This window comes from Bombyx mori, chromosome 16 (genome assembly GCF_030269925.1).
Source record: "Bombyx mori chromosome 16, ASM3026992v2".
Lineage (NCBI taxonomy): Eukaryota > Metazoa > Arthropoda > Insecta > Lepidoptera > Bombycidae > Bombyx > Bombyx mori.
The window spans coordinates 2,680,676-2,701,502 of record NC_085122.1 but is presented as its reverse complement, the minus strand read 5'-3'; the positions used below and the strand labels follow the sequence as shown (position 1 = coordinate 2,701,502).

The window sequence follows — 20,827 nt, the reverse complement described above, 5'->3', positions numbered from 1 at the left end:
CTGTGGTGTTAATTACATAAAACTTTACGGCGAAATATAGAAGGGACTCTATATGGACTCCCTCACATGCTATGTTTAAGATTGTTTACTACAAACAATCCTATGAATGAGAATAATGAGAGAATCAATGTATATGTACATCTTTGTGTGTTTGTGCTCTATGCACTCCTGAGCCATTCGTCCAATTAAAGTTATGGAGGGTAGAGGTAAGGAACTTACCGTCTCTGTGTGAAAAAGTGTCCGTTAAAATCTGCTAAATAAGGGTGACGCTACAGTAGCAATCGGGTAAATTTTAAAAAAGGCGCTGAACGTTATTAGAATAAGATAGAGAAATAAAAAAGGACGAAAGAACTGTAAGCACTACAAAATCACAAAAAGTATTATATTTAAAGCTGATAAGAAAATGCAATCGATGACTCCACGTTTTACCACAGCAATAATTTTAGGTTATATTGACGAAATTAGTTTGGACTACGTAAACATGTCAGGGCTTGTATATTACACTGTCACTAACTACTCTAGTCATGAAATATATTAAATTTCCTAACTCAGCATCATCAGTCACATCAGTTAACAACTGCTCAATTCATATCATACCCTGTGCCTATGCTAGCGCCATTCTAGAGAATTTTTGTACTGCTATTAAAATTTAGTGCTGACAGTGGAACACTTTTTCAAGATTCTCCCATATGAGACGGTTCTCCTTACCTCTACCCTCCATAATTAAAATGAAACTTGTGCAGTTGTTGTTGGCATTTCAGGGACCGTTTGTGATGAGAGCATTATCATACAATAGATGGCACGTGAGTAGTTTTAAGTAATGAATGTTCATCAATGATATACTTTTTTTTTTCCTACCTAAGCTGAGAGCCTTGAGAGGCTATTTCAGCGTAACCCTAACTTTTGTAGGTGAGCTCACGGGGCTCAAACCTGATGACGTTGCTAACACGAACCCTAGCAAGAGCCGTGCTTCGCAGAATCTTTCACCGGATCGGAAACGCGACCCACTGAGAAGATCCGGCGAGAAACTCAGTGGGCTGTGTCTGAGAGTTAATTTACTCGTCGAGCCCTTCGTCGCAAGCGACGGGTTCGACAAGAACGGTGACCGGATGATATACTAGCATTAACAACTTATGTAGAATAATCGATATCCATATTTTCTTAACAAAACTAAATTCTAAGCTTAGAAAACGTAATAATTTTATTTACCGAATAACAAACAAGTTACTATATTTTAATAACAGCAACGCCATATTTCTCCTAAAACGTGCGTAGGTATATCACGTTAAAAGAATAACATAATTAAAAAAATACATTAGAATTGAGAACTGCTCGTTTTAGTAGAAAAACAACTAATATTGCAACCCGTTGACGTTATAATTATTGTAATCGTTGTCTGTCTACCTATTAATGAAGCTTTAATTTTAGGGTTGCCTTTTTTATTGCACGGGTGGACGAGGTCACGATCCTCCTGGTGTTATAATATGTTTACCAGAGATAGACAGATAGATAGATAAACACCTACAACGTAAATGCCGCAACTCACCTTGGGACATGAGTTCTGTGTACTTAGTGCGAGTTTTTTAACGTTCTCGATAGCGTCAAAGTTAACTCAAACTTGTATGGAGTTGGAGCGTTTGGCTACGTTTGCCGCTAGTTAAATTTGAGTTAACTTTTTCGATATCGAGAACGTTAAAAAACTCGTACTAAGCACACTGCCTGTATGAATGAAGATTGCTCCGTTAACGACGGTGCGACGGTAAACACATGGCAATGGCGGGATCGTCTCGAGTAATCCCTCAAAGAATTGCCAACGTAACATACAGCACTTTAATAGTGTTTTCAATTCGATCACATTTACGTATTTTTTTTTTATTACGGATAAAACCGTTTTCGTTGCGCTTTTTCCTCTACCTATTCGCTGGTAGGTTAAGGGAATATTCCAGCTACGTCCGAACGAGTAGGTGAGCTCACGGGCTTAACCTGAGAGAATTAGTTAACACTGACCCTAGCAAGAGCAGTGCTTCGCAGAATCTACCACCACATCGGAATCGCGACCCACTGAGAAGATCCGGCGAGAAACTCATTAGGTTGTGCGGGCTGTGTAGGTTAGTTTGATACGGATTTGCCTAAATTCGTTGCCCCAAGCATTAGTCCATGTAGGTATGTCTCTAGTGTAAATCCTATACTAATAAACTTCCTAAGCATTTTTTTTAATTATGGTAATGTAGCTGACTTTGTCACTTTCAGTAACTTTAAAATGATTATTTAATTTGACCTCTGTGTTGATTTTATTATTGCTGTGACTAACTGCGATACGTTGATGAACAATAACAAAAACATAAGAATAAGTAGGTACTACATTAAAATACAATGTCAAAAACTTACATTATACAGTCTGTATATACTCTACATATTGTGGTATTGTATTTATTTTAATCTTTGAATATTTGTATACCAATGAGCTGAAAAAAAAAAAAAAAAATCGCCAATCTTTTTTATTGCCCTTGTAGGCTGACGAGCATACGGCCCACCTGATGGTGAGTCGTTACCGTCGCCCATGGACTTCAGCAATGCCAGGGGCAGAGCCAAGCCGCTGCCTGCCGCTTAATACTCACATCCAAAACACATCATTAACAAGAGCTGTTACGTTATAAATTTAATTGACTCATCGAATACAGTAATCGTTAATGAAAGGATTTTAAAGTTTTAATGTCCTCATTCGATTATCCTTTAACTAATTTATTAATCATACGTTTATTTTTGCAAGCGAAACTAGTTTGAATGGCGTACTAAGTAAATGTATTTAACTCACTGAGTTTCCCTCCGGATCTTCTTAATGGATCGCGATTCCGGTCCGATGGTAGATTCTGCCAAGGACTGCTCTTGCTAGGACTAGTGTTAGCAAATTCTCTCAGGTTGAGCCCGTGAGCTCTCCTACCCGTCCGCGAGAAGCTAGAAGCCTCTTAGGCTACCAGCAAATAGGTAGGAGAAAAAAGAATAAATGTATATATTTATCCACGTTTATACTTCAAAGAAGAACGATTAATGTTTAGAATGAGCGCGCATAAGCAGGGCCCCGGCAGTGCCTGTATGCGAAACCCATGAAGCGCCTCCTATTTTTACGAATCTTCATTTTATTACGTATTTTTTTATTATTTGTTAATTTTGACGTATTGTTTTGACGTAAATCTTGAAATGCTTGTACTATAACTGCATTATATTTTTTTTATCAACAAATTATATATATTGTGCCTATTGTACCTACTTACTTATCGATACTCCACTACAAAGAATTTGTTGTTGTGTAAGTTTAACATAAATAATTTCGGTGGCGGCGCCCTTGATGTCTTGGCGCCTGTGTGCACCGCACACTTCGCACACGGGCGGCGCGGCCCTGCGTATAACTTAAACATTCGGTTGTCGAGTATTGCGAGTCTCTCGTACGGTAGCTTTGTTGATTAATCGTGACCTATTGGCGAGGCGACCGACTCAATATGGTCCGATCTTTTTGTACCCACGATCTCTGGCCTAACATCATTTTGGACTCGTATCGTCCGCGATCCTATCGTCTGTTTGCGTTGATGCCGAAAAGTATTCGTGAAAAAAAAACTATCTACTTACTATCGAAAGCAATTGAATATTATTACTTAATTAATCGATTTAAAATCAACAATCGTTCGATCGCGTAAAAGAATCCTCCAACTTCTTTCCACAGATAAAATAGGAAAAAAAATGTGAACTAAATTTTTTTTCTTAATTTGAATTTGCATGAAACGTAACAACCATAAATCATATTTTCTTATGTTATTTAAAGTGAAAAAAAAGTTAGTACAATTTACGGATAGTTTTATAGGTTCGTGCCGTACTATCTTCACACCTTTGTAGATAATTTAATATACATACAAGAGCACAGTATGGCGATTTTCAGATGCATAAAGATTGATCTATCAATGTAACGCAATCCTTTAAGGCAATACACAAACTTGAAGACGTCCGATTAACTCTAAACTTTACACGCGTATCAAGGACCGCTGACAAATACTATTAATGGCAATAAATGTTATCACTTTGGTGTAACTATTTTGAATAGGATCAATTATCAGGGTCAAAATCAAATACTCCTTTTGGGCTAAGCCAAAGGAATATTGAATTTTCATCTCAAATTAAATTGGATTAATAAAAAACATTGTTTTTTTAACGTGTCATTTATTCATTTTGTTCGTTTACAAAAAAATTATTCAGCAAATAACAGCCGTACTTTTCATAAGTCACATGGTATGCGATCCAAAAATTCACATATTACATAAAATATTAATACAATCTATGCAAAATTATCCATAGCCTTTTTTTTTGTTTTAAGGCAAAACCCTACCTTATTAGATGTGTCCGAAAATGCAGTCATAATATTAGGTTAACCCTTTGCATAAATTAAACTTTTTTTTTACAAATAATTAACAACCTTACACGTAAACACAACATGTCGTAAATAATTTAAAAAGATTAACATTTTCTATTAAGCTAGTTTATTTAAGAATCAATTTTACATCGTTTACGACATTACCATTTTGAATGTGCTATACGCACCATAAATGCACTGTAAATGTAAAACAACCTTGAAGTGAGTACCTAGGCTTGTTTGACTGAAACCAAAGCAAAATCCTTTAAGAACAAAATACCTTGACTATATTTTTAATGTCAAAAAAACTAAAAAATATCGTAAGAGAATTCAAACAATTCTTAATTATTCTTAAACTATAATAACATATTTCAAATGCTTCTGAAATGGAGATCAATGCTAATAGTATTGATTTTGATCATTGGACATTGTTAGGCATCTATTTGCGATCACTATCAAAGGCTGTATGTATGAACCGGAAATACAATTATGTACCCATGCTCTCGTTACGTTCGTATTTCTTCATCATAAAAGAAAACACATTGGTATGTACTCGAAAACCTGGTGAAATTATACCCAAAACAGGACAATGAATACCTTTTCTAAAATTTACAGTTTTTTAATAGTTTATTTCATTGGGCTGCACGGGCTACATTTCCATTGCTTGTCCAAGCGGATAAAACAAATAAAAGATTTCTTTGGTTTGCCAAAAAACCGGTTTTTTTTTATAGAGCATATCTTCTCTAGTTCCTTTTGGGTACTTTGCAACATTTCACAATTTATTTTCTACATTTAATAATTAGACCACCTTCAATGTGTAAAAATATAGCATTTATCTCTCTAAAAATAAACGTAAGCTTACAGTTTCTAAATTACTAATTTGCACCCGATAAATGTAATAAATAAATGCAAACAAAGTGCTTATACATATTTATAGTAATTTGGTTAAAATTTTAGACATTTCAAATTTGTTTTATTACTGCTTACAGGAAAATTACTGTTAAGTGCACACCAAAGTACATCCATAGCACAATGTTACGCGCCATTTTGGTCGTTCATTTTTTATTTATTTGGGCATTGGCTTTTTGCGACACCATTATGCCAGTGTCGAGTATACAAAAAGGTTCAATTAAAAACGAGATAGCATAGATATGTTTAATCGTGGTACTAAACTGAGAAGTATTACTTAGGATTTTTTGAAGAAATCGAGTAGTCACTTCCGAGAGTTGTATTTCGTTGTGACGCACTTGTGCACTTTCCCAGATACCAAACGGTTAATGAGCCATCGTTATTACACGTTTAAGTCTGAAGAGACACTGAATTATTAAAATAAAACAATACACGTAACTTCGCTGTTCGCGTTCCCGCCAAAAACTTATACCTTCAATAGACAAGACAAGCAGCGTTAACTTTCCCCGAGATTGCGGAGAAATTTACATTACATTGCGCAGTGCACACATCGCAACGTCTCAAAATCGAGTTTAGTCGAGCTTAATCTGAGCTTTAGTGGTGAGATATAAAAAATATGAAACTTTTAACATATCCAATTTGATCGTGTTTCATTGGTTTTATCATGAATATCAATGGACATTAGGTCCAAATACAGGATGAGCGAAAAGTGAAAAAGCTTACAGTTAAGATAAATACAGAGGCTTTTCAGATAAAATAACGCTTACGTGCTATTTTTACTGAAATTATCCAGAATTATTGTACGATTCAATATTTCGCCCCCGAAATGGCATATGTGAGCGAATCTAGTTATCGTACCAGTGAGTTCCGGGAACAGTCCGGGAAAAAATATTATTAATAATCTAATTACGAAAATCTAATCTTACAATTACTCACGTAAATTTAACTAAGCACCTGATTATAAGCACAAGTTCTAATCGGAAAACGATATGCAACGTTCAGACTTACAAAATATATAATTGTGATTTATTGTGACAAATAATTGTGATTACAATTAGAAATGATATTCAAATCGTTTGACGCATGTGGTGAGCACGGGATGGCTTTGAATCGAACGTTCGTTTTGTGTATGGAAGGTAGAGGTAAGGAGCACATCTTATAGCCCACTGAGTTTCTCGCCGGATCTTCTCAGTGGGTCGCGATTCCGATCCGGTGGTAGACTCTGCGAAGCACTGCTCTTGCTGGGGCTAGTGTTAGCAAATTCTTTTAGATTGAACCCGTGAGCTCACCTACCCGTCCGGACGTAGCTGGAATTGCCCCTTAGGCGAATAGGTATAAAAGTGTCTACATGTAATAAGCACGTTATTGTTGGAAAACTCGGCGAAATAGCGCTAGTGTAGCAAATGGAAACGATATGAATATAGCAGTTTTAGTGAAGTGTGCTGGGTTGAATAAATATAATGTTTTTCGTAAATTGTGTAGTTAAGAGATATGCAGTATGTATTTAAAATCGCAACCATTTATTTTTACTAGTAGTCCCCCGGTAGTCGAAATTCGACTATAATTAATTCAAATTATAAGTTTGTACACTATTATGGTTCTATTGTCAAATACTAATTTCTACTAATATATAAATGTGAATGTAAGTTTGTTTGTTATGCTTTCACGCGAAAACTACTCAGGCGATCATCATGAAACTTTGTACACATATTCTTGGAGGTATTAGATGTAACATAGGATACTTTTTATTAAGAAAAAAAAAAAATTACGAAATTTTTTTTACGAAAAACTTTTTTACGAAAATTTTTTTGTCAAAAAATCTCAAAATCTAGCTTCTTCAACGCCATCTACCGGTTCAGTAATGAAGTTCCAATCCTGAGTGCTGTAAATGAAGTCGCGGGTAAAATTTAGCGTTATGCCAAAGTAACTATTCCACGCGGACGAAGTCGCGGGCAAAAACTAGTATATTATAATTCTTTAATCACAGATCTCGCCAAGACTACACTTTAGACAAATAATGATAAAGACAAACAATATTTAATCTATTCTCAATTTGACAACAGACTATAAGCAATAAGAAAAGTTTGGCAATAAACAAATAGTATTAATGCGTGTGTGTGTCAAATACATGGTAGTGTGTGTAATGTTTTGTTATTGATTTAATTAATTTTTATGCATAATTTTAAACAAATATGTATTAATATTCTGCACTCCTTCTCTATATTCTCTATAAGTGTGGGAAATTCCATACTCCTCCGTCCGCGCAATATTCGTAAAAAGGGGTACAAAGTTTTGCTTCACGTATTAATATATAGATTAGTATTTACGTAAGAAGCGTTTCTTTAATTCTTAATTTAATATCCTACTGTAATAGCTTATGGCGCTGTTTATAAAAAATCTTTCCACTTGCTACAGTGGCGCCACCTTAATTGGCTCCCTTTCATGGGACACTTTTAATACACTGAGATGGTCCCTCTTACTTCTACCCTCCATAGTTTTGTGCTATAATTTGACAGCTGTCATAAGCATCAATTCATGTTTCCGTCGCTGTAAAAGGCGAAAGATGCTCTGCCAGTTTCAAGCACCTTTGGCGGTAAGTATTAAAAACCCGTTTAATTGGACTTATTTTATAAATACAAACAATGCTGCATAAAGCAAAAATGATAATATTGTTGATATGTTCGAGCATCCTATCATGGAATTCTTTGCCTCGTATTAATCTAAAAAAAAGTCCTCCGTGGGGCATTTCTTTTAGGATTTTCTTCTTCAACACTGAATTCATGAAATCGTCATTACAGATCTAAAAATTGAGGACTAGTTAAAAGAATATAGAAAAAAAACACAAAACTATACTTGACAACGTAACATAAATGTTATACTGAGACCTTAGAACGCATATATCAAGGTGGGTGGCGGCATTTACGTTGTAGATGTCTATGGGCTCCGATAATAGCTTAACCCCAGGTGGGCCGTGAGCTCGTCCACCCATCTATGCAATAAAAAATAAAAATCTTCTATTAAGATTAGTGGTCCCAAAAGTAAATTAAAAAAATTGCTCGCTAAGCATTAGTAATATGTGGATTAATATAAAAATTTATAGCTATAAGGCGTCCGTTGTGACTTAAGTATTTAATTGCCAGGTATCGCTGGGACATAATCGAATTTGCGGTGGTAAAATTCTTGTTTATATCTTCTAATATATATAATATAATGAATTGTAATATACAATATTAATTATAATTGTATATTGTAATACAGTCAAAATCTGTTATAACGACATCGAAGGGACTGCTCATATTCAGTCGTAAAAACCGATAGTCGTAACAACCGGTGATGCTTAATGTGTATCGTGCAAGTACAAACAAATCGATAGGGAATTATTGGAAAAATATATTTATTCAACTATATACATTTTACTTATTACATACACATAAGTACAATGCATATTATTGTTCTGTGAGCATAAAATCTGTAATTTTGGTCTGTTTGGAACACTTCTGTTGTGCATAGATATTTTGTAATTAACGTATCGTCATAATTGCTGTGGATGTGGAAATGTTCATTAGAAAGAACAATCTTTCTTAATACACTAACAGCATTTTCTTTTTCTTTGCAACATTTTGAAAGTTTCACGAATAACTCCACAAAGTTTTGGTGCGTCTTGTGTATAGATAAGTAACAAACTAACTAAAGAGATATGAAGAAGCGGGCTTTGACTCTACTGCATGCACGTATTTTGTTTCTAAGAATTAGAAAATACCCTACACTAAACTAAATCCTATTGTTTTCTTTCCTGATTTTAATAGCCATTGAAGACAAATGTGGATACCTATTCAAATTGTTTACAATACAGCTTAGTCGATCGTTCTAACAGATCTAATTCTCCGAAATATTAGTTAAATGTCGTCGTTTTATGAGGTATGTCGTTATAAGCAATGTCGTATAAAGCAATGTTTTTAATAAGGCGGTCATATAGCGTTCAGCCGGGACCTTTGTTCTAGGTTATTATAACCGGAATGTTGTTCTAAACGATGTCGCAGTAAACGGTTTTGACTGTATACAATTAGACAATTAAATATTTATATATACTTTTTGATGTATAATAATTTTCCAATACTGGCAACACAACATATCCAAATATTTTGGGGGTAATTTAAAAAAAAAAAATCTTAATTATCATAACGAAACTTTGGTTAGCCTAGCTAATTTATTAGGAATAAGTTTAACGCTCTCATATTCTGTGAGTCTTTAAAAAAAAAAACTACAATTCCAACGTTAACAAATTATCGCCGAATACCATGCGAGGTTCAACACAATCGGTGGAATATTTAAAACAAAAAAAATGTGTAAAGTTAATGTGTAAAATATTTGAAATGTCACATGTGATAAACGTTATATTAAATTTAAAATTTATGTGCCCGGAAGAAACAATTAATTTAATCCAGTATATGCTACCGGGTTCACATAGACCAGGGGTCGGCAACCTTTTGAATCAGTCGGAAGAGCCAAAAATTACAATTTTCAAAATTTCAAAGTTTTTAAAGAGCCCCAAATTTTTTTTTGCTAACAGTAAATAGTTCTTACTTAAATAATTTTTTGAAAAAAAAAAACGAATCTAATTATTCATAAGAAAAATATCTATTTATTCTTATGTATGTATGTAATAAAAGAACTTTTTGAAGAAGCTTTTGTATAAAATAAAGTTAAAACAAACAAAAGGAATCCTTCCGACGGGGGACACATCAAAGGAAAAACAAAATTGTTATTTTTATTTAATTCCGAGCATTTTCATACTTATCTACCTTTTAAACCTTCTGGAGTTCCACAAATAATTTAAGACCAAAATTAGCCAAATCGTCCAGCCGTTCTCGAGTTTTAGCGAGACTAACGAACAGCAATTCATTTACATATATATAGATTAGATATTCACTTATTATTTAAGTAAAAAATGAAAACAATTACACATTTACTTACAACGATGGGCTGAGAGATAGAAATAGTGACCAATTCTCGTTAGTCGATTCAGAGCAATTTTTAAATGGTTTTTTTTTTTTATAAAATATATAATATTTGCGTATGGAACTAAAGAGCCAAAAATTGCCGACCCCTGACCTAGACTATCAGATAATCTATAAATAAAAAAACATGACCATCATAACTTTTAGTTAGGCTTGCATTAAGCGTATATTTTATATACTATATTAATAATCATTAGTATATATGTACTTATATAAAACTGTTAATATTGAATGTTATCTGTCACCTGCATAGGCTATTCGCTTGCACCAATATAATAACATTGAGGGGTGTAAGGATATTTGGTTTGAGCGACATTTTTGCAACTTTACAGGAGAGCCATTTATAGTTTAAAATTTGGAAAAAATATCATGAAAAAAAGGGGTGCGTGTACTTATGTACGCGCGTAAGAAGTTATACTTTATTTTTATTAATTTTTTTTTTTAATATCAAATAATTAATAATAAATATTTAACGTTAAAAGATGAATGCTAATAACACTTTTTTTTACGAATGTACATGCGCGAAAGTTCACCTGCGGCTATATTCAGACTCGCCAAGTTACGTCGGTCGTATTGTAATGAGCGATTTAGTGGGCAACTTCATTTCTGTTAATCTTGTGTCACGGTGCGCGCGCATCGTAAAATTTCACTCTCATCAATTTTTCATAACGCGCCTAAAGAAGTATAACTTCAAAAACTTCTTCATCTATTTGAATGCACCTTCAGATACAAAGATAAATGTCGATTTTATTAAGCAAAGCACACGTCATTACGGATCCTCCCGATCCATTAACGGTGCTTTTCGGTACCTCAAGCACCGGTTACCGTCCTCGTCGAACCCGTCGTTTGCGACGAAGGGCTCGACGAGTAAATTAACCCTCAGACACAGCCTACTGAGTTTCTCGCCGGATGTTCTCAGTGGGTCGCGTTTCCGATCCGGTGGTAGATTCTGCGAAGCACTGCTCTTGCTAGGGCCAGTGTTAGCAACACCCCGGTTTAAGCTCCGTAAGCTCACCTACACGTTAGGGTGAAGCTGAAATAGTCTCTCAAGGCTATCAGCATAGGTAGGAAAAACAAAAGCCAAATCTCGCTTAAACCAAATAGCTTTTCACCCCTGTATATGATAATTAATGAATACAATTTCAAAATCACCGTTCCCTTTCATTATTTACAATATTCCATCTTCGATACTATCTAACGAGCTTAACTAACTGATATTACAGACGATTGTAACGTCCTTAACACGTTCTCGTATATATCGAGGGGTGAAAGACAATTTGGTATAAGCGACATTTCGCTTAACACGCGATAAATATCTTTGTAATTAAAGGCGCGTTTTATTCGGTACTAGCTGACCCGGCAGACTTCGTAGTGCCTCAATCGATAAATAAAAGACCTAAACTTTTGTATAAAATAAACTTAAACAAACAAAAGGAATTTTGATATTTATCTACCTTTTAAACCTTCTCTGGACTTCTACAAATAATTCAAGACCAAAATTAGCCAAATCGGTCCAGCCGTTCTCGATTTTAGCGAGACTAACGAACAGCAATTCATTTTTATATATATAGATTAGCGTCAACAGTTCGATATTAATTGAACTTCAATTAAGTTTCCTCCATTCAAATAGCTAAACAAGTTTTTATTTAAATGATATTTCTTCCAAAAATTAAACTTTAAATGACTCTCCTGTAATGTTTACAAAAATGTCGCCTAAAGATAAATAGTCTTTCACCCATCGATATCTATATACGTAAATTAAGGACGCAAAGAGTTGTCTGTGCAGAGTAATCCGGACGTTTTGTCTGAACACCTGAGGATACTGTGACGTCATGACCCTTGGAGTGATGAGTCCGGTGCTAGGGACAGAGTCACCCCCCTCCCCCTCATCTACCCCAATACACATGAAGTGACCTTACGCGTCTCTGTAATTGAACAAAAAACAGGCCATCTCAATCACACGTGCGCAAGGCCGTCGATGTAACAAAAACACGTCGAACGCAATTAAAACTAATTTTACCGTTGTAAAAAGATCATCCACCCATCATCAAAGGTGTCGTTAGTACTATCATCTGTCTGCGTTTTGTTTTTATTGCTTAAATGGGTGGACGAGCTTACAGGCCACTTGATGTTAAGGGGTTACTGGAGCCCATAGACATCTACAACTTACAAAAATGCCGGCACCTTGAGATATGAGTTCTAAGTTCTCAGTTTTAACAGCACAACGGCTGTCCCAGACTTCAAACCGAAACGCATTACTGCTTCACGGCAGAAATTGACAGGGCGGTGGTACCTACCCGTGCGGACTCACAAGACGTCCTACCACCAGTAAAAAATATCTATTGTGACGTGCGTTCACCGCGGCACGCAATGTAAGACAAAAACGATAACTGACGACACAAGAGGTCAACAAACTCACAAGTCAAAGCGAGGGTAGTTTTATTATTTTTATAACCTAAACGCGTACTAGTAAATTATAGTCACGCATATTTATAGTGAAGTTTCACTAAGGTTTTATAAGAGAGAAAAAAGTCTTTGTTCACTAGAAACTCACTTTTTACTTCGAACGCGATTGGGCGTGCTGTGGTTTGAATGATGAGAGCTGTCACTGATATCCGAACTGGAGCTTCTAATGTCGCCTTCCATCTGTAAATGATAAATAATAAATAAATAACTTTTTTTATTGCTTCTGTAGGGAGACGAGCATACGGCCCACCTGATGGTAAGTGGTCACCGTCACTCATGGACGACAGCAATGCCAGAGGCAGAGCCAAGCTGCTGCCTACCATCAACTATAACTGGAAATATATATAACTGGAAACAAATTGGGATTCTGTGTTGAGGGTACCAGATACTTTTTTTTTTTCATACTTAAACTCATAGCCTTGAGAGGGTATGTCAGCGTAGCCTTAACGTTTAGGTGAGCTCACGGGGCTCAAACCAGGAGGCGTTGCTAACACTGACCCTAGCAAGAGCAGTGCTTCGCAGAATCTACCACCGGATCGGAAATGCGACCCACTGAGAAGAACCGGCGAGAAACTCAGTGGGCTGTGTTTGAGGGTTAATTTACTCGTCGAGCCCTTCGTTGTAAGCGACGGGTTCGACGAGAACGATGACCAGTGCTTGAGGTACCTAAAAGCACCGTTAGTGGATGGGGATGATACGATACACTAACGCCATCTGTCGACAAGGAACCGTTACTCACCTGCCCGGCGCTTATGGACTTGTAGGCGACTTGAACTATGAGCCAGGTCCAAACCATGTGCAGGGCCAACAGCAAACAGAGCAGGGAATTGAATATGTAATAGGCAGGGAACATTGGAAGCAACATCGGTGCTCGGATTGACGTGCTGAAAATAAATGAAAATGTATTATTTTTATTTTTCTAAAAACGTGCTCAGGTCTTTTTTATGCTTAGATGGTTGGACAAGCTCACAGCCCACCTGGTGTTAAGTGGTTACTGGCGCCCATCTACACATCTACAACGTAAATGCGCCACCCACCTTGAGATATAAGTTCTAAGATCTCCCTTTTAACAACATAACGGCTGCCCCGCCCTTAAAAACGAAACGCATTACTGCTTCACGGCAGAAATAAACTCTACCCACATAATGATGACGGAAGTCAATCGTGTACAACTGTTAAGTGCGTATTCCATTAGTAACCACTTAACACCAGGTGGGCCGTGAGCCTGTCCACCCATCTAAGCAATAAAAAAATACAGTTGAATTGAGAACATTCATCTTTTTGAAGTGAAACTTCTTTAGAATCGTTGGGTGTGATTTCAAACTCGATGAAACGAAATTAAACGAAACGAAAATGTAAGTGTGCCGCGATTGGCTTGCCGAAGCGGCTCCGAGCGGCGCCGACAAATCACGAAGCGCTCCACACGGTCTCGCGTCCCCGACTAGTTCAGTGTGTGTGTTTTTTTTCTTGAAGTCTATTAAGAACACTGGACTATTCGTATTACTAAAAGACACAAACAATTGCATATACAAAATCTTACCTCCAAATAATATAGAACGGATAAATACCATTCCTCGTCACTATCCATAACAGAGTGAAGATCGTGAAAAGGAAATCGCATAGCTTCTGGTAGCTCGCGTATTTCGTGGCCTTGGCCGCCTCCAAGAATATGTCCGCGCAGTCGTGCGTCAGCAGAACCAGGGTTCCGATCCGGTGCAGGTTGCAGACCCAGCTGAACGAGAGCAGCGCTATGGTGGCGATGTGGTGGACGAACATCTGCCAGAAGTCCTTGCGCTTGACGTCCCAGAACTGCGAGATGGTCAGCGACCAATAGAAGGCGGACGATATCATGTAGTACCACCACACGTCACCGGTCACGCCCTGAAAGCGTATGTGACGTTAGAGAGAGAGAGAGTGAGAGAGAAAGAGAGAGAGAGAGAGGGAGAATACACTTTATTACACACCAAAACACAATTTACATTTAAAAAAAACAGTCAAAAAGCAGATACATTTGTACAATAGGCGGTCTTATGGCTAAAAGCGAAAAATCTCTTCCCGACAACCGTTTAATTTACAGAAATTCTGGAAAATAGAAAAAAAATTGCAGGTATGTTGCGGTGTACTAAAGACAATACATTATAGAAAATATATTTTTTTTATTGTCCTTGTAGGCAGACGAGCATACGGCCCACCTGATGGTGAGTGGTTACCGTCGCCCATGTACTTAAGCAATGCCAGGGGCAGAACCAAGCCGCTGCCTACCACATAATATAAACAGATATATACCGTTTACATATAATATGAAATATATAGCTAACTGATTTATATACCAATATTACAAAACTTACATACAATACATACTAATATACTTACATACACACATAAAATCGTTACGTAAAATCAAACTACTATTTCTTAACATCCATATCTTTTAACGACATCTAAAATTGGTATCATGTGATAATCTCACAAATGTCTTATCTACGTTATTATCCTTTGTTTAATAATTGTATCCTCAGTAATCCTCATAACACCGTATAATCTTGTGAATGAGGTCGTGTTACAGCAAATGTTTGTATCCAGATATTTAGTACAGATATAGAAGAGGATTGGAACTGGATTGGAAGTTTGGAACCTCTGGGTCTATGGAGGGACTTCGACTCTCTCTGTATTTGTACCGTATTCTCCATGGGGAATGCTCTGAGGAATTGTTTGAGATGATTCCATCTGATTTCATCACGTTTTTACTACCACCCGCCACCGGAGTAGAGTTCATCCATACTACATGGAGCCACTGCGTTCATCCACAGTGCGTTTCCAGAGATCTTTTTTGCCACTTACCATCCGACTTTGGAATGAGCTCCCTTCCACGGTGTTTCCCGAGCGCTATGACTTGTCCTTCTTCAAACGAGGCTTGTGGAAACTACTTAATGGTAGGCAGCGGCTTGGCTCTGCCCCTAGCTAGCATTGCTGAAGTCCATGGGCGATGATTACCTCTCACCATCAGGTAGATAGATTTGGACCGGGATGATCGGTCAGGCTGATCTCGGCCATGGAAACGATTGTTCTCCACACTCAAGGTCTAATCAACATAGATCAACCAATCAAACATCGCATCGTCCCCAATATCATTAACGAAATATATCAAGAACCTATAAAGGAGTGAGTGTTGAGATGACGGCTGATAGAAGAGAATGGAAGAGAAAAATTAGCTGTGCCGACCCCACCTAGTAGATAGGGATAAGGTAGAGAAAAAAAAAAGAAGAAAAGCAAGAACGAAGATCGGTAACCAAAAACAATTGTTAAAACCAATACTAGAGCCAATAAAGTCGCAAAGAAATTAAAAAGTATTGACGTTACTAACCTGATGGGGATAGCCAATGTAGCACTGGTCGATATCCCACAGCCAAGTTTTCTCCCATAGTATGAACATACCGTACGAGAAGTTGTACAAATAGAAGCTGCATCTCCAACAGTTCTCGCAGAACTTGACCAGGGTGGAGGGCTTGTCTTGGCTGCGACGTAAACGCCACCATCTTTCCACCTGTCTCTCCGATAAGTCCACTTGCTTCGCCAGTGCACATATCTGTGAATTTAAAACATGGTACGCACTTCAAATACCGATGCCTTATAAGTAACCTATCTACACTAATATTATAAAGCTGAAGAGTTTGTTTGTTTATTTGGTTGAACGCGCTAATTTGAGGAACTATGGTAGTTTTCCAAGTACAGCACAAGAGCGCATTATGCGGCATAATGCTCAACGTTGAATGTTCCAACTACAGAAACTCTTATCAGAATGCGACTGGGTCACGTTTGCTCTCCTGTCCAGCTGTTCAAATTCAAAGTAAGAAATACAGCCATATGCGACTGTGGATCCGAGGAAGGTACTGTGGATCATATATTCTTCAACTGCATTCTTAACAATAATTGTGATTCCCTATATACTTTATTAATCCCCTTCCCCATCAACATGAACTTCCTATTAACTTTCCCCAGTAAAAAGGTAGTCTACTCGCTTGCATCTTTCATAGACACTAATAACATAAAATTGTAGTTCCTACTAACTGTTAAATACAAAAATTATAAAACTAAATAGGTAACTCTATTTTCAGTTCATGCCTGTAAATGTTATGTAAATGTCCTAGCATAATTATGTTGTTACCTCCACTACCCGACGTTGGCAAAATTGTACTTTAATCTAAGTAACAAAAGCCAGAAAGAAAGGAAAAAAAAAAAAAAAACTACAGCAACGCTTCGCACAATCGAGCACTCAAAAGTACTGCTCTCGCGTGATACTCGCAATCGATACCGACTCAGTGACAGAAAATTGACAAGTGTTTTTTCTTTAAGTTGGCATTGATCGAAATTTTGTTTATATTATCGTTAGTAATATTGTTTTAATGTTGAAAAAAATTGTAAGGCTTTCGTTTCGTCGTAGTTTCTTAGAAATAATCAATGTTAATTAAAACTGTGCTAACTCAGCGCACTCTGCTGATGCATTTGAAAACTAATTCACGTTCCAATTAAGCTTCAGCATAATACGGCATTGTGCGTCACTGAGTCGCATTATGCTCTGTAATTGTAAAACTAGCTACATAACATCACGCTAAGATCAACACAAGCGGAGCACCAGTAAAGAATGTTTCAAAATCAGGGTTTTTTTTTCTTTTCAGAGCATCCGCTGCGTGCGCTGCGGAAACGGTTAAAGTTTCACTACAATAATGTATGACAGCATTGTTCCCCTTCAAAAGTTCTAAAAAATAAGGCATATGTCTATATTTTAAGGTTAGCTCACTATAACCTTTTTATGCTTACCAAATTTGTTCTAAAATAAACCATTATTTGCGAAGGTGTTTTTATAAAGATGATATTAATCCTTATCCAAATAAATACGTTATTCATTACAAGTATTTAAGTTGACTGCCATGTAGGTCACCGGTGCCCTACGCGGCGCACTGAAGTAATTATGTCGATTTCTGTTACTTCGCTCCTGGATTGCCTAATTTTGCCTTCTTGTGTTTGTTAATGTATGTTTTAGTGTTTTAGTTCTCTCAGAAATAGATTGAATCTCAGTACCATCGGATTTGTCTTTTCCAGAGTCTACTAGATATTCCGGCGCCTTTCTTGGTACACAATACAATACACATACTAAGTACGAAGTTTCTGGGCGCTTTCGCTTCGTTTGTCAATGTTATGTTTATAATTGCCCCAAAACACTCTTAGTTCTACGCAATTAATGTTTTACTAAGTCTATCTACATTTTATATAGATTATTGCGATAAACTTGCTGAACTATTGTAAGCTACGTGTTCACTAATATGCGTCCTGTATAAAACCCTACTTAACGAGTGTGTGCGCCGGGCCTCGGTTCGCAAACTATGGAAAACAGCTGTTAAGGCTTTAATAAGCATGAATTCCACATGACCACGACTGCCCTGTCAAGAGCAACCGAGATGATGATGATGATGATGATGTAAAAAGAAAAAGATTTATAGTGCTTAAAAGGCGAGTGAACAAGGCGATCTCTCACAATTTGACCACTGAGCTGGTCATTTTCAAGTAACTCCAGTTTGAGGGGTAGAACGGCCGTCGTCTATATACAAAAAATGAATTGCTGTTCGTTTGTCTCGCTAAAACTCCAGAACGGCTGGACCGATTTGGCTAATTTTGGTCTTGAATTATTTGTGGAAGTCCAGAGAAGGTTTAAAAGGTAGATAAATATTATGAAAATGCTCGGAATTAAATAAAAATAACAATTTCGTTTTTCCTTTGATATGTCCCCCGTCGGACGGATTCCTTTTGTTTGTTTTAAGTTTATTTCATACAAAAGCTTAGGTAGGTCTTTTATTTATCGATTGAGGCACTAAGAAGTCTGCCGGGGCAGCTAGTTTTCGTTAGTTCGTTCTCGAGCCGTTCTCGGGTTTTAGCGAGACTAACGAACAGCAATTCATTTTTATATATAAGAGAAGAACAAGATAGATAAATTGGCAGTGACATTGAAATCTAATCACGGCTACATTTAGTTACCAGTTCGTGCGTTCCACATTCCTGCTACTGTTTATTTTCGAGGGGTGAAAGGCAATTTGGTTTGAGCGACATTTTTACAACATCACAGGAGATCTATTTAAAGTTTAAAATTTAGAAAAAATATTAAAGACGAAAAAAAACTTCAGCTGTTTGAATGTGATATACTTAATTATTTTTTTTTTTTTAAAACCACTTTAACTTGTCCCGTGATAAGTTCGTAAAGAACTTGTGTTACAGGTACCAGATAACGGAAATAAATGTAAGATTTTTTATTATACACATACATATATTTAAGATACATCCATAACCATGGAAAAGACATTTATATTTATCATTACAAATACCTTCCCTTGGCGGGATTCGAAACCCGCGACCCCCTTGTGTAGTGACCATGTCACTTACCACTACACCAGACGGCCGAATTGAAGTTCTATTAAAAACATCGAACTATTCATGCTAATACCAAATAAAACGAACCTTTAAAATACAATGATAAGTGTCGCGTATTAAGACTTCATGTAACTATACTACCAAAGGCGGTAGTAAGTAGACCGAGAGCTATGAAGTTATTAACGTCCACATAAATTATTGCTATCCGTGTGCGTTTTACTCGCATAGATAGGCACAGCTCACGGTCCATAGACCACAGCACGCACGCTGTCGCGTCTCAAGACGTACAAGCTGTGTTGGGAGCCATTTGCAACAACGAAGTTTGGAGTTCGTGATGATATACGTATATAAAAAAAAAGTATTTTTATTCCCTACCTAATCGTTGGTACCCTAAGGGGCTATTTCAACTTCACGCGGACCGGTTGGTGAGGTGGACTCAACCTAAAAGAATTGCTAACACTAGCCCTAGCAAGAGCAGTACTTCGCTGAATCTACTACAGGATCGAAGCCGCGGTCCACAGAGAAGATCCGGCGAGAATAAATATAAAAAAAAATCTAATATAAAAAAATATCTAATATTAAAAAAAAAAGACATGCCCGCTGAGTTTCTTGCCAATTCTTCTCAGGACGGAGGCTAGTTCTTGTGAATTGGCGGTAGTTCTTTTGACGTTCAACAAGTATGTACTTTAATTTATGTTGAATATTTTTTTTTTGATTTGATTTGATTTGAGAAGCTCAGTGGGTTCTGTCTATGGGCTACATCGCGCGTCGAACTCTTCGTCGAAGTTTCGCTATAGCCAGCGGCATGACTCTACCCCTGGCATTGCTCAAATCCATTGGCGACGGTAACCACTCACGATCAGGTTTTTTTATTTTTTATATTGCTTAGTGGACGAGCTCACGGCCCTCCTGATGTTAAGTGGTTACCGGAGCCCGGAGAGGATAGACATCTACGACATAAATGCCGCCCCCCTACCTTGAGATATAAATTCTAAGGTCTCAGTATCGTTGCAACGGCTAGTATCCAATATATTCCATCACATACGGTATTTTCCTATGAATACACACACCTTATCGAGGGCAATTACTTTTACGTATCTAAACCTTGGTTGCAGAATCTAACATTACGAAATGATTTGACAGCTTTAAATACCACTGCATACAAGTGCTCATTAATATCGTGTCACACACAAAATAAGGTTATCGAACCGATACAATAAAATATGTAGCGTTGTGCATCGATTATACTGGAGCAAAAATTTCTATTGAATTTAAATTTATTCGACCTGTACAAGGAGTGCGCCACGTTCTCAATAATTAATGGACATGATAAATATATAACTTAAGTATATACGATCGTATAGTGAATATAAATGTTTAAATAACGAAAAATGAACATACCATACTAAAACAATGTTCATTTTAATCCTGATCGTCCTACCTATTTCTGCCGTAAAGCAGTAATGCGTTTCGGTTTGAAGGGTGGGGCAGACGTTGTAACTATACTTGAGACTTTATAACTCAAGGTGGGTGGGTGGTCTCCAAGTTATTCAATCCCGTTTTTGTAGGATAGCCGTCGGAGCCCCGTGGTTCGTCAGGAACATCGACCTTCATG

General features: G+C 36.9%; 1 protein-coding gene across 4 annotated transcripts in view; it reads right to left on the bottom strand.

The window, feature by feature from the left end:
• Positions 1–4,189: 4,189 nt before the first annotated feature.
• Positions 4,190–20,827, bottom strand: part of LOC101735559 (ceramide synthase 6) — a 44,188-nt gene continuing 27,550 nt past the window's right edge. For 2 of the 4 annotated variants that reach the window (XM_021349751.3, XM_021349750.3), the window contains 5 exons: positions 16,157–16,378; positions 14,333–14,673; positions 13,532–13,676; positions 12,881–12,972; positions 4,190–8,108 (listed from right to left, as the gene is read on the bottom strand). In XM_021349751.3, the coding sequence (XP_021205426.1) occupies positions 8,087–8,108; positions 12,881–12,972; positions 13,532–13,676; positions 14,333–14,673; positions 16,157–16,378 (822 nt within the window). In that variant the 3' untranslated portion in view covers positions 4,190–8,086. Of the gene's footprint in view, positions 12,252–12,880; positions 12,973–13,531; positions 13,677–14,332; positions 14,674–16,156; positions 16,379–20,827 lie in introns of all 4 variants that reach the window. The other 2 variants (XM_012692736.4, XM_062672906.1) reach the window with 1 other exon arrangement.